General features: G+C 41.1%; 1 protein-coding gene across 1 annotated transcript; it reads right to left on the reverse strand.

Moving 5' to 3' along the window:
• Positions 1-11499: 11499 nt before the first annotated feature.
• LOC149813823 (protein NRT1/ PTR FAMILY 6.3-like) lies at positions 11500-14784 on the reverse strand. Its single transcript, XM_089991922.1, has 4 exons — positions 14622-14784; positions 14178-14395; positions 13219-13793; positions 11500-12709 (listed from the first exon to the last, which is right to left on the reverse strand). The coding sequence occupies exons 1-4, from the start codon at positions 14734-14736 to the stop codon at positions 11830-11832; spliced, it is 1788 nt and encodes a 595-aa protein (XP_089848048.1). The 5' UTR covers positions 14737-14784; the 3' UTR covers positions 11500-11829.
• Between the last annotated feature and the right edge of the window lie 462 nt (positions 14785-15246).

Raw genomic sequence — 15246 nt, forward strand, 5'->3', positions numbered from 1 at the left:
AATTTAGTATATATTTTTTACTGAGTAAACTATGATAAATACATCTACATGTTCAAACTAAGGAATTAAAACATCTGCAGCTACTATTCTTTTTGCAGTGTACTTGTAAAAAGTTTTTTTTTTTTTAGAAAAGTAAGCAATAGCCGATCATAGAAAAGAACAAGAAAGAGAAGAACGAGGAAGAAATGGGGAAAGACAAAATTAGGTGTCCAGTCTAATAGCGGAGAGGGTGGTGTATGTTCCCCCCGATGATTCACTGAATCCCACGTCTGTGTTCGGGGCTTTGAATGAGCACCACGTATACAAGCACATGGGGCTTGTATTCCCGTGTATGTTGACATAACTTTGCATCGGACTCTGGTGTTGTTGCAAAGACTTAAGTACCCTTTCTTGCTATTCTTCTCATAAAGTGATGGTTTGAGAAAATAACAAAAATGCCCTTCATTCAAAAAAGAAAAAACAAACAGTTCAAAAAAAGGACAAACATGTCCTCCATCTAGAAAGTCGAGGATGATGTTGACTCTTCAAAGTCTTCTTCTTTCTCCGTTCAAAAAAAGGACAAACATGTCCTCCATCCAGAAAGTCGAGGATGGTGTTGACTCTTCAAAGTCTTCTTCTTCTTTCTCCGTTCAAAAAAAAGACAAACATGTCCTCCATCCAGAAAGTCGAGGATGATGTTGACTCTTCAAAGTCTTCTTCTTCTTTCTCCATAAAACACTGTAAAACCCTCTCTCTCTCTCTAGAGAAGAAATCAAGGGAGGCAAAGAGTTCTCCCTGGAGAAGGCCATGAACATCAACCCTCTCACTCTCTCTCTCTTCTCTCTCTACTTCTGTGCACATCCAATAGACGATCCTACATTGCTCCATCAAACACCGACTGACCTGCACACTGACTGTAGCATCGTTCAACTTGAAGAGTTGTGGAGTCTGATTCAGAGTTTTTGCCCTTACAGGAAAAGGGTTTGGGGGCTCCTCCTAGCGTGGGTAGCATCGTTCAACTTGATTCGTTGTGGAGCCTGATTTAGAGTTTTTGCCCTTACAGGAGGGGGGTCCGGGGGCTCCCCCCCGGCGCGGGGGTCCAGAGGGGGGCGCCCTTGGTGGGGGGCTCGGGGGGAAACGCCCTCCGAACCAAATTTTTTTGGGGCCTTCCAACAACGATTTGTAGTGCTATCGGGCTTTCCTACAGCGATTTGTAGTAATTTTGGGTCTCCAACAAGCCTCACAAAGATTTATAGTGTTATCCGGCTTTTCAACAGCGATTTGTAGTGTCTTCCGCAAATCGCTATAGCGATTTATAGTATTTTTGGATCTCACTATAGCGATTTGTAGTGTCTTCCGCAAATCGCTATAGCGATTTATAGTGTTTTTGAATCTCACTATAGCGATTTGTAGTGTCTTCCGCAAATCGTTATAGCAATTTATAGTGTTTTTGAATCTCACTATAGCGATTTGTAGTGTCTTCCGCAAATCGCTATAGCGATTTATAATGTTATTCAATAAACAAATCGCTCTAAATCGCTACCCGAATTAGGACCAACTTGTCAGGGTCATATCTCCTTAACCGGAGGTCATATTTCAAATCCGTAAAAAATGGTGTCTTCGTTATTGAGTCTAGTTTATTCCTGTAAATTTTAAGCAATTTCTATTGTATTTCATTCCTCATTTTAACTAAAAACCAGACCCTTATTATTTTGTGTTATTTGAGTTACACAACACCATTCTCGCTTGATATCCACATCTTGATTCTGGCATGCTCCCTGTTGGATTTTCCATTGATTTCTTCCAACCTTGCTTGGAACAAACATATGTCTTTCTCACCACGACACCGTGTGCATTTTTTGACCACGACACCCGAGACCCGTGCCGGGGGGGGGGACCCCCCTCCTGTAAGGGCAAAAACTCTAAATCAGGCTCCACAACGAATCAAGTTGAACGATGCTACCCACGTTGGGAGGAGCCCCCAAACCCTTCTCCTGTAAGGGCAAAAACTCTGAATCAGGCTCCACAACAAATCAAGTTGAACGATGCTATCCACATTGGGAGGAGCCCCCAAACCCTCCTCCTATAAGGGTAAAAACTCTGAATCAGACTCCACAACTCATCAAGTTGAATGATGCTACTCACGCTGGGAGGAGCCTTCAGACCCCCCTTCTGTAAGGGTAAAAACTCTGAATCAGACTCCACAACTCTTCAAGTTGAATGATGCTACCCACGCTGGGAGGAGCCCTCAGACCCCCCATTTTCTCTAAGGGTAAAAACTTTGAATCAGACTCCACAACTCTTCAAGTTGAATGATGCTACCCACGCTGGGAGGAGCCCTCAGACCCCCCTTTTCTGTAAGGGTAAAAACTTTGAATCAGACTCCACAACTCTTCAAGTTGAATGATGCTACCCACGTTGGGAGAAGCCCCCAGACCCCTCTTCTGTAAGGGTAAAAACTCTGAATCAGGATCTACAACTCATTTAGTTGAATGATACTACCCACGCTGGGATGAGCCCCCAAACCCTCCTCCTTAAGGGTAAAAACTCTGAATCAGGCTCTACAACAGTCAATGTGCAGGTCAGCCGGTGCTTAATGGAGCAATGTAAGATCTTCTGTTGGATGTGCATAGAAGCAACAATAGAAGGGAGAGAGAGTGTGAGAGGTTGATGTTCATGGCCTCTTCCAGGGGAGTTTTCTTTCTCAGATAATCCTGCAGTGCAGAGACTGGGTGTTAAATAATCATCTTCAGGGCACTTAAGTCTTTACAACCACTCATTTTCAAGAATCGTCATTTTTTTTGGCACCAATGGAGGAGAGGGTACTTAAGTCTTTGCAATCGCATCAAACTCCAACACTAATTAATGCTGACAAACATGGGGATACGAGACGCACATGCTTACATACGTGGTGCTCTTTGGGACCCCCGAACATGAGATGTAGCTAACTGCCCTGTTCGGGGGGGGACATATAACCTGCTTCGCTAATAGCGCCTGATCCAGTGGAGGTCGGCCTCGAGCCATTTTAATTAAAAACATTTTTTTTGCCTTTGAAAATATCACAATATCAGTGGTATTTGTTACAGAAGTTAACACCATGTAATGTCAGCATTAATGAAATTCACATGACCTTGCAAACCAAATAAAATAACTCCCAATATATTTAAGGGAGAGTGGTACTCTGATTGAAAATTGTCCATTCAAGCGTCATATATATATATATATATATATATATATATTAAAAGAATAGTTCCATGACTGGCCCATATCTCATCATCATTGTAGTGAAACACTCTGTCAAACAAGAGACTGTTTAAGTGCAGTCACATCACAATGGTTTCTAATGGAACATACAATTTGTAAATTACAACCAGTAATGATTATGATTGTTGGGACATAAGTGATTCTTCCTTATCAGTTCCATGTGGGTCTTTCAGAAGCTCTGGAACAAAAGGTTCATTCCTAAACTTCTGTTTCTGTAAGGGTTTTCCATTCAAAGGCCTTAATCGTGCTTAAGCAAATGATTAGTGAGGTCGACTTGGTTCTAATAGTTTGGAACTTTGGCAGTAACTCACCCAGCGTTTACAACCACAAACCCCACCCCTCTGTTGACAGGATCCACTCTCTCTTAACAAGTTTGTTTTTGGCCCATTTCTTCCCAGAACAGTTACTAACAAGATCTGAAGCAGGCTCTTGAAAAAAAAAATTGTTGTTTGGTGCCTCTGCCTAATTTTTTGATTTATGAGAACAAGGTCGTGATAGTCATCGCATTAACATCGATTGTGCCTGTTTGGATAAAAGCCTCAGCAAAACTCTTTTTCCCTTGCAGGCTCACAAAGATGAAAATCCAGATACAATTTATGCCCATCACAAAATCTTTCAAATGCATTACCTAACTTGTAAGCTATCAACTTAAGTGATATATATATATATATATATATATATATATATATATATATATATATATATATATATATATATATATATATATATATATATATATATATATATATATATATATATATACACACACACCAAAATACATCCAATAAAATATTGAATGAGAGAAGAACATAGGAGTAAGACAGCCACAATCTAGATGGTGACAGTGCACAGTTCAGAGTACAAGCTGATCAAACCCCCGTCTCTACTATATAATTGAATAGCCAGATTCACATCAGACATAACCCGCAGGCGAAGCCTTCCAAAATCGAATTTAATGCCCCCAAAGAAGTTGCCATTTCTTTCTGTCCAGATCACCCACCATGCTAAAAACAACCATACCTGCTACAATAATCTCCCTTTATTTTTGTGTCGTAAAATCATGGGACCAAGCAAGAGGTCCCGAATAACGAAACTCAAACAAATTTGAAGAGACGGTGCACCCCAAGTTTGAAAAAATAGGTCTAGAATGATCGAGCAAAACACAAATAGGTGAGTCGTGCCCTCTTCTGCCTTCTCGCAAAGAACACACATGCTGAGAAATTGAAGCCCCTGTTTCCTGACATTAGTCTGGGTTTGAACATGATCCAGAGCCACTAGCCATGCCAAAGCTTTGTCCCTTGAAACAGGCCCCTTACCCCACATACAATCAGTGGAAAACCAGTTCATCCCGGAAGGCAACACGGAATGGTAAACTTGCTTAATGGAGAACCTATCTCCGCTTGCAATGGCCCAGTGAAGCCATGGGCGACCATGGACAGACTTAAGATCCCTGCCACTGAAGGAGCGAAGTGTCTTCCGCCACTCCAGCCAGAGAGACAAATGGCACACTGAATTGGGCGTCGAAAGAAGGGAGTTAGGTAGACTACCATATTTTTGCCTAACAAACGTAGCCCAAGGAGATGGAGATGTGGAAGCGACCCAGGCCCACTTCAAGACTAAAATGATACTCCTCTTTCTCAGAATCGAAATCTCCAAGCCACCTCGGGAGAACAATCAGTTGCCAAGAAACAAGCATGGTCTTTTTGTGAGATGCATTCCCAGACCAAAGGAAGTGCGAGAGCAAACAGTTAATCATCCATTCTACTATCGTCGGTATAATAGACATGCTCATACAAAAATCTGGTAATCAAGCCAAAACATAGCGTATTAGCGTCAATCGGCCCGCAAAAGATAAATATTAGGCCTTTTAAGACTGCAATCTCCCTTGCACTCGCTCTATAGTAGACATCTAAGATGAAATTCCCGACGGCTGCAATGAGTGCAACGATAGACCCAAACATTGACTGAAAGGTAAGATATCGGGCAGTTGAAGATCCTTGCAACAGTCGATTGGAGAAAAGGGTTAGCATTGAGTAAGACCAGAGCACACTTACTCTCGTTCAGGCAAAGGCCTGAAATTGCAACAAAGACTTTAATAATAAAGCACAACCTGAATATTTGATTAACATTCACATGACCAAATATTATAGTGTCGTCTGCATATTGAATGGTGTGACCAACAAAACTAGGAATGCCCAAGGAATCTAAGAAGCCTGTTTGTTCTGCCTTTTTCATATGAATAAGTAAATCATCTACCACGATATTAAAAAAGATAGGGGCAGAGAGAGAGAGAAATGTGCTCATTCTGCCTTCATTAAGCTCATTCAAGAATCATATTTTTTTGGTATTTTTCTCACATCTAACACCATAGATGTGATCTATATGTTTTGTTGAGTGAAAACCATCTTTTGGATCACTGAAATGTGACATGCAGAGAGGTTTTTCTAGTGATCCAAAATCAATGGCTATAAAGGCATCAATTTTTTTCGGCTCTTAAAAATACATTTTTTTTGTCAAAAAAAACATGATCCATGAGTCAATTCCCACTAAATAGCGCATGCTAAACAAATCTACCGGTTCAAATATCATAAAACACTTCAAACTATATGGCTAATGGTGCACGAGAAAAGAGGGCCTAATATGTTCAGTTCTCATATATATATATATATATATATATATATATATATATATATATATATATATGAGAACTGATGTGTGAAGCATGATTTTCATGGATTTTTTGGTTTTTATCATTGAATCTAACAGTACTGATGTGATCAAAATGTTTGGTTATATATATATATATATATATATATATATATATATATATATATATATATATATATATATATATGAACCCGCTCTTGAATCATCCTATTTTGATGCATAAACTAGATTTTTTAAGGCTTTAAAATCAATGGCTCATAATCTTCATAAATATTCAAGCATTCAAAAATCAGATTTTCATTTAAAATACACCATCTAATGGTTGATTCCTAGCAAATTCACCATGCCAAGCACGTCCACATGGTTGGATTTGCAAAAAAAGTACTGGAAATGCTTATATTTTTAGTTCTCATATAAATAAATTATAGAGAGAGAGAGAGAGAGAGAGAGAGAGAGCTGGACATATTAGGCCCTCTTTTCTCGTTCTGACCTGTTAGGTCCTATAGTTTGAAGTGTTTTATAATAGATCTGAACCGTTAGATGCCTTTAGCATGCTCAATTTAGTGGGAGTTGACTCTTGAATCATGTTTTTTTATGAAAAAATATATTTTTATGAGAAAAAAAAATTAACGCCTTTGTAGCCATTGATTTTGGATTTCCTGAAAAGCCTCCCTAATTATTATGCCGAACTAGGGCATGCTAGTGAATGTTTGAAGCTGAAAAAGAGTAGGAAAACATGGATGATGATGGAATTAAGATTGAGGAATTATTTCATGATGACGTGGCTCATCTATGCTTAATTCAGGTCTTCAGCCAGGTCATTTACCTGAAGTAGGACCCATTCTGACGTCTTCATGTGGACCAAGATCGTATTAAGTCAACTATCCACATCATGTGATCCTCCAAGAGTTGACGACCTCACAATACCATTATTTGAACATAAACAATTATAAAAAGGACAAGTGGTCGACAAAGAAGCTTGTTTTTCAATCCACGATCCTATAAGCTAGTGTACTGCTTTTTTCTTTTAAGAGGTGTTTGTTTTTCAACCCTTTCCTAGGAAAGTGCCCCCCTTTTGTACGAGGGGTCTCTTCCCATGGAAAGTGAGTGAGGTGCCCACCAGTTTTGTATGAAAGTGGCATCGCACTTACCCTTCGCGGGGATGCAAATTCCCTCGGCGAGGCGTGTAACAAATGCTCCCTTTATCATTTGGGCCCCTTTCTTGGGTCTAAATACATTAATGCATCCAACTATATCTTGGTCAGGATCCAACCTTCACTGATGGGGCCTAATATGGGTTTAAATCTGGATCAAAACTAAGAATCCAATAATTAAATGGGTTAAAATAGCACATTCTAGAGTAATTTACAAAAAGATTCGTCTGTTATTTAAAAAAAGGTACCTAACATTTGGATTATTACATTCAATCACCTACTTTATGGATATATTTCTACCATCTGAGGTATTAAAATGAGATTTTTCTATCCTTTTTCTATGAAACGATTTAGGACGGCTTGTGTCTTTGAATTATAAAAGATAGACGGCTTTTGTAAATAGCAAATAAGTTAGCCAGCTTTTCTTAATCATTTAAAAATTCAATCCAAATTTTACTTCACAACTCACATTCAATTCTTATCTTGTGGTATCTTGACCTTTTTTTTTTTTTTGATATTTACAAGGAGAAACCACCCTCAGGATCAGAGACCTAGCCCGCTGCTCTGTTTGCCGTACTTATGGTTGCTGTCCTGACAGCGTAAAATTACGTGGTCTTACCGCTTGTCCTCGGGGAGTCACCTCGCTTTAGCTTGCACAAGGAGTGACATCCGCGGGATTTGAACCTCAACCGCTTGCCTAGCAGCCTAGGCCCCATCCCACTAAGTCAAACCCCTTTGGGGTGGTATCTTGACTTACAACCACCAAACTACCAAAGTATTTTTTTTTAAGAGAAGGTAAAACAGTTTAATTAGTCTTAGAAAAAGATAACAGTCATACAATTTGGCTGGTCTTAGAGAAATCGATTGCCCAAAGATTCAGCAGTCGTATTACATTTAAAAATCCGAGATAACCACTCCAACCCTTGGATATAGCATCGACCTACCATGGAGAAGATGTCAAATAGGATCTGCCTGTGATTAATGGATCGAACCAAGCTAATATCACCCTTAAAGGTACGGACATTTCTTGACATTGATCCCACAAAAAGGTGATAATCCAACCACGCCACACAAACCTCCAACGCCTAATGCTTGCTAGTAACTAGTAAGGGTGGGCAATGGGCCGGGCGACCATATGGGGCGGGTTTGGGTCAAGGTTTTAGGCCAAGGCCCATTTGCTATCGGGCCAAAACTTGACCTGTTATATACGTGGGCTTGGTTCGGGCTGGCCTGACAGGCCTAAGCAATTTATTAATTGCATAATAACTTGAATACTATTATTATTTACCTAGTTAGTTGCATTAATTTTATGAAAAATAAAAAAATAATTAGTTGAGTACATGGGAACTTGTTAGTTATATATTATTTACCTAATTAGTTGCACTAATTAGTTGGGTTTGGGTGGGGTCGAGCCGGGCCCGGCCTGCTTCACATCGTCTCATTGGGCTGGGTCATGGGCTGCTCTTCAAACCCGAGCCCGGATCAAAACCTGACCTGTATTAGTAAATAGGTCAGGCCATCTTCAGGCTGAGCAACACTTAAATCCAGGTAGGCTGAGCTCTAAACGGGCCCGGCCCGATGCCCACCCCTACTTGCTAGTGGGTGGGTGGTGGATGGGGCAACTACCAAAGAGTTGGTAGATGTCACATATCTTGCCTGAGAAAAAAGTTACATCTAAGCACCAAACCAATTATCTGAGCAGCCCATCTTTCTTTCCACAAGCATGGAAGCCCCACGATGAAAACATGATGAATTGATTCTCATTGGAGCATGGTTCATACCTCTACACTGCTTCTATTCCTTAAAGTACAACTGATAATAGTGCACATCTAACTCATCTAGATTAATACCATATAGAACCCGTCCCTTTCCTTCTCTCACTGTATGCTCTTTTTTTTTTTTTTCATTATTGATCTCTTCGGCTGTGTATAAAGATGTTAACAGTCCCTTCAATTGGGAAGAGAAAATTTCCTTTGGATTTATAGATTGATGAACATTGTAGTAAAAAGAAAAAAAATTTCTTTGTTGTTCTTGTCTCAACCAAAAAAATAGTTAGAGATGAAGCTGAAACAGAATGATCAATCTGGGGTGAGCAGCGGGCCAACCTACCCCAGCCCAGCTTACAAATGGACCGAGCCGACTGGGTCGGTTACTGTCATTCCCGACCAGTCAAATTTGATGGGCTAGACTTAGGCTTGGTTTGGGCCAGCCATACCGGGCAGGGTCGCGCTAGCCCGGGGCAAACAAGCCTTGTCTGCCCCTAGACTAGTCATTGCTAAGTGAACTAGAAAGGCAGACATGCTCCATTAATTGTATCATTCGAATGGAAACAGTGAAGCAACATAGAACATATTTGAGATCGTGGTGGCGAGGAAAGGGCAAGTCATGATGGGCTGCTCTTAAAACTTCCAAGTAGGAAGGTTAATCTTGGGGATGAGACGGTTGGGTAAAATGGATAAGTAGGCTATATACAGATTCACCAACAGTAGAAGTCTTCTATTATATGTTTATTTACCTAGTAGTTAGCTGTACCTTGGCCTCCTAGTTCGTCTGATTTTTTTTTTCTGATAAGGAACTCTAGCCGAGAACCGAGTCTGCCAGATAAACCGCCGAGTGGGATCACAGATACTTGAGCCGTCACGGAGCTCACCAGTTAAAAGCACCTTTAAAATTGAAAAGAAAAAGTTTTCTAATAAGATTTCATGGTGTGATCCGATCTGAATGTTAATCTTATGGGTGCGTTTGGTACGTGAGCAGTAGGGGAATTCTGCTGAGGGTAGGGGTGTCAACGTGCCTGGTTTACCCAGACCCCGCCTGAACTAAACCTTATGGGGTCCAGGTATGGTGATAATGAGTAAGACCTGATTAAGACCTGGGTCTGGACCCGAAGGTCCAATTAATACATGGACCCAGGTATAGTTTGTGAAATTTTATATCAGGCCCGGACGCGACCCGAGTTTCGATTAAGATCCATAATTTTCAATGTAAAAATGACATAAAATATGGTTTTACTGGGTATGGTCCAGGTTTGGTTCATGTAGTTCTTATCAGGTCCGGGTTTAGTTTTTTTTATAGTGAACCCGATTAGACCTGGGTCGAGACCCGATACCATACCCAAAAATATGGTCTAAGTCTGCTTCCACCTGGGTCCGAACCAAACCCGATCCTTTGACACTCCTAGCTGAGAGGATTGCACACCGCAATGCTGGGCTCTACATCCTGCATCAAATGCGATACTCTTGAGTCCTGCCCAAAATGGCTCACGAGTCCCTGTATCAAACAGCTCTTGGTCAGTGAAAAATTATAGATTCGGTTTGATTGTCTCCTTAGAACCTGGTCATGATTCAAGGAGATCACATCTTAATACCAAAATTTGGTGCAGTGTCTGTTGGAACAGTTGCACTGCGGTTTTCCCTAAATTATAGGCAATATGTTCCTGGCGCAGAAGGAACAAAGGTGAGGTCGGTCAAGTCCCAATTCTTTGCACACCCGTGATATACTGCAAGTCCACGTGATATTGATTAACTAACTTTATGGTCTGCAAATAAAGCCAATCATAGAGAGGCGTGAGTGACACTCTCTTGTCAATATGCTACACCTTCTCTAGACCCATACCACAAATTTTGTGAACCAAAAGCTGCTCTATCCCAGTTCCCACACGTGATCCACACAACCTGTTTGTTATTTTCACCCATTCCCTTGTATATCTTTGCCTCGATCTGAAGCATCAATTACCTTCGTCGACAAAAGAAACAAAGGCAACTTGGATATGCGACATTGTTTCCCTTTGTTTTCATATACAAAAACTAAAATTGTGAATGATATTAATGTATGCACCTACCCCACATGAGATAAAAAAACGTAACCCACTTGGTGCAGGCTTTTGTCTAATTCATTCTGGCATTCAATATAAGCCGTATGCTGTCAAATGAGAAGATTTCCTTTTCTCTCAAATGGGGATTGCAGTCCTTCCTTTTTACCATTTCCATTTAGATAATGTGGTAGCCAATGTGTGTCAACGGGCAGGTATGACCGACCCTTGACGGATCCGGTAGGGTCATGGTTTGGTAATCCAATTAACTATTCAGGCCGGACCCATGAAGTCTGCTTAACATACAGAGCTGTGTATGGTTTATGAAATTTTAACTCGGACCCAGATTCAAATGGAATTCCCATTAAGATCTGCAATTTTCCAATATAAGAAACATAAGCATATTATTTATAGGGTATGGAGCAGGTCTGGTCTATATAATCCTTATTGAACCTGGGTATGGTTTTCCTGTGGTAGATCTGGTAAGAACCAGGTCTGGACCTAGTGCCAGCATTTCTTAGTCAGATCTGCGTGTGGACCCACCAATTCGTCAAAGACCCGACCAGTTGACACCCCTAGTACTGCAAGCTATACAAGGGCAAAGAAATGAGATTAACACGCAAAACATCGCACTTTATTATGAGATTCATTCTCTGCTCTGGCCTTTACATATTTCATATCAAGGAGGAATGTGAAACTCTCTCTCTCTCTTTGTGCACTAAGAACTGAAAGCATTTTCTTGTGGTCACATTCCATGAAAACGAAATATGGAACAAAAACTTTAAGCTAATATACAAATTTCAAGATTTTACCAGACCTACTTTAGGACGTTGGGCTACATGGGGCCAAGAGACTTGCATCTCTAATGACCATAAAGCCAAGATGAAATACAAAAACTTCACCCTTTTTATGATATAGAGGCAAACGCACATAGATATGGTGCTTTGTTCTGCCCTATGCATGGCAGCATGCTTCCAACTCTATCGCATTCTCATCCTCAAGGGTGGTGGTGGACATCCTCTGCTCTTTATACACGTACCACTTCGCACAAAATAGATAGAACGCAAAGTTCAGGACGCTAAGGGCCGCAATCAACCAATAGAAGTTATAAAGCCTGCCCTCATTCAGATTGTCAGTTATCCACCCACTTGTGCCATGGCTTGTGGTCAACTTCTCAATAATAGTAACCAGAGCTGAACTCAGGAAGAACCCAAGGGATAGAGTGCTAAGGAACAAGCCTGTGCTTACGGTCTTCATACCATGAGGGCATTCCCTCAAGAAAAAGTCAAGCTGGCCTATGTAAGTAAAGGCCTCCCCTGCGCCCACAAGAAAAAACTGAGGGACAAGCCAAAATACACTTAGTGTCACCATTCCCTTAGGGTGATTAGTAGAATGGGACACCTTAAGCCGCTTTATCTCGGTGAGAGCTGCAGCAACCATGGCTAAGATAGAGAAGACCAGACCAACTGAAATCCTTTGGAGAGTAGTTAATCCCTCGCGCCTTCCTGTGAACTTCCGAGCGATCGGGACTATTATCCGATCATAAATGGGCACGATTAGGAGTATGCTTCCAACGAAGAACACTGTTAATGATGCGGCAGGAATTTGGAAGGATTTCCCTATGTGCCTGTCCATGGTTGTGGCTTGTTGCACTGAGAATGTTGTCATTTGTGCATAGACTGTCCAAAACAGTATGGTTGTGGCCCATATTGGCATCATGCTAATTACCATTTTCACTTCTTCAACTTGTGTCAGTGAAGATAAATGCCAGTGGCTCTTCTTCTCTGTTTCCATGTCATGGTCATCGCTAATAATAGCTGCCTTATCAAGAAACCTGATTGGAACACAAAAAGGATGAAAAGTGAACACCCCATGTGCATTTTATTGCATATCGTTATACTTAAATTCACATGGTTCTTTTCATGGGCTCAGGTTAGATGTGATATAGTTATCACATGACAACAGCTGAATATACCATGGACCAACTACCCTTGTAGTTACAACCATTTCCTACTGGCATACCCCTCCTCCTCGTGGGCTTAGAATTGGTATATATATTTAAAGAAAAAGCAGTTCTTTCACATCAAATTAATGACAAATTGGAGTATCATCAAAGAAGAAAACGTGTTATCTACCAAGAAATTGGTGATACCATGTGACTAGTTCTCCCTATCAAAATCTCTTTTTTCTTTTTTTTTTCTTTCTAATGAAACTACCTATCAAAATCTCACCTACCATTTGTGGGTAAAGAGACTCCAGTTCTGTGGTATCTTATTCTACTTTAATTAGAACTAGGTGTAATTACCAAAATGTTGTAACAAAACAGTAAATGAATGTTTATACCTGAATTGTTTGGTACGTGCCATTGTGGTGATCGTTTTTCTTTTGTATGTGTTCTCATTAACAGAGTCCACGTCTCCCTGGTAAAGAAGGGAGGAATCTGAAGGCAAATCTCTTTGCCTGTTTCTCCATGCTGCGAAGAAGACTCTAGCAACTTGAGTTATGGGACTCCCCACAAGTTTCTTGAAACGATATCGCCTAGTTCCACTTAGAAATAGCAGCAGTGCAGTGATGATAGCACAGGCGCATATGCCATAGCCCCATTTCCTGCCGAGGTTGTCTTGTATGTACACAAGTATGGTGACTGCAGCCAGGGAGCCAATACTAATGAAGAAGAAGAACCAACTAAAGAAGGAGATCATCTTAGTCTTCTCCTTGGTAGACGACTCGTCGAATTGATCGGAGCCGAAGCCGGAAACGCTAGATTTAAGGCCTCCTGTGCCTAGAGCTGTGAGGTAAAGACCAAGGTATAAAACAGATAGCTGTGTGCTGTTTGCCTGCACACATGAGCCATCTGAAGAACAAGGTGGCGGCCTCAAGCGTGGCACGATGGTGGACACTGTTAGAATGGTGACTCCCTGCAAAAAAATTAAGAAAACAAATTTTAAGCGCAGAAGCAACACAGATCTAGTAATCGAAGCTATCGACTTCGTCCAGAAACGGATGCGTGTCGCCTTCCTAACCGGCCAGTGGTGTTAACCACGAGTCCGCGAAACTCACTAGGTAGATGAGTGATTTACAATAAGAAATTACAGTTTTATCTAGCTTGTTATTTCCTCTCCTTTCAATCTAGTGAGTTTAATGCGAGCTGGTAATGATCACACCATTGGACACTTTTAAGAACCGGACACGCGTCTGGTTTTTGAGCGGAGCGCCTTGGATTCTGATTGCTACAATTATTGAGTTCCTGTTCGAAGAAGAAGGAAAAAAAGCTGAAAAGGAAAGGAAGAAGTGTCATTTACCGTAGCTTGAACTGTAGCAAAGATGGCAATGGTGAGGTATCTGCCCAAGAAGGTATCGGCGACGAACCCGCCAAAGAGGCAGAGCATGAAGGACGTGCCCATAAAGTTGGTCACGGTATTTGCAGACTGGGCATTGCCTAGATGCATAACCCCAGTCAAGTATGTCACCAGGTTAACGGCGATCCCTAGTGTTGTTAGCCTTTCAGTGAGCTCCACACCTGTGAACACAAACACCACCACGCCATGCTCACAACTCAACCCTTTATCTCTTGTTTACAGGAACAAGAAAACTGAGCAAAGAACAAAACTGGTGGATACCACCCAGCTTCCTCAGAGAGGGAGAGATGCTTGTTGGAACAAGAAAATAAAAAAAAGGAGAAAATAATAAAACTAGTAGATACCACCCAATTTCCTCAGAGAGAGAGAGAGAGAGAGAGTTTATACCAAGGATTGAAGCAGCGCTAGCCCATCCTCCAGATTGTGAAGCCTTAGCAGGACGGCCTTTGTAATCACATGCATCACTCACTACGCCATTGTTATCATCATGAGCTGCTGCCATTTTTTTTTGGGAGAGAAACAAGAGCTTTTTCTTTTGCCTTGGAAGGAAGAGAGGATGTGGGTTTGGTTTGATAGCAGATGGGGGTTTGGCCCCAATATATAGGGATGCAGCAACCTTATTTAACCCTTATAATATTAATAAATTTAAAAGAAATGAGGACATGGATATTTTGAATAAATGGGATTTTATGTTTTTGGCGATGGGCCAATCACGTGTCAAAACCATGGCCTTTCACATGTCGCACTTGTGCTCTGCACTGTCATACGATTGTTCGAAGCATATTTTATATTTGTAGCTAGGAACGGCAGTGGACCAGGAGAAACAAGGCCCCGCCCGGCTTTGCTTTATTTGGATTGGGGATGGAGGACATGAAACCGAAAATGAACGGGGGACAGAGGTTAAAATCAAAACCCGTGCTGCTCCTCCTGTCCCGTTCCCGATCTTTGTTAAGAAAATTACTATTATACTTTTATACATATTATAAAATCCTCTATGTATATATTCATAACT

This window comes from Nuphar pumila, chromosome 16 (genome assembly GCF_984573655.1).
Source record: "Nuphar pumila chromosome 16, dmNupPumi1.hap1.1, whole genome shotgun sequence".
Classification (NCBI taxonomy): domain Eukaryota; kingdom Viridiplantae; phylum Streptophyta; class Magnoliopsida; order Nymphaeales; family Nymphaeaceae; genus Nuphar; species Nuphar pumila.

Bases quoted from the DNA above. Each gene is read 5' to 3' on its own strand.
- LOC149813823 (XM_089991922.1), bottom strand. From the start codon at position 14,736: ATGGCAGCAGCTCATGATGATAACAATGGCGTAGTGAGTGATGCATGT. The intron at 14,396-14,621 runs GTATAAACTCTC...TTGTGTTCACAG, and splicing joins TAGCGCTGCTTCAATCCTTG to GTGTGGAGCTCACTGAAAGG. The intron at 13,794-14,177 runs GTAAATGACACT...ATTTTTTTGCAG, and splicing joins TTGCTACAGTTCAAGCTACG to GGAGTCACCATTCTAACAGT.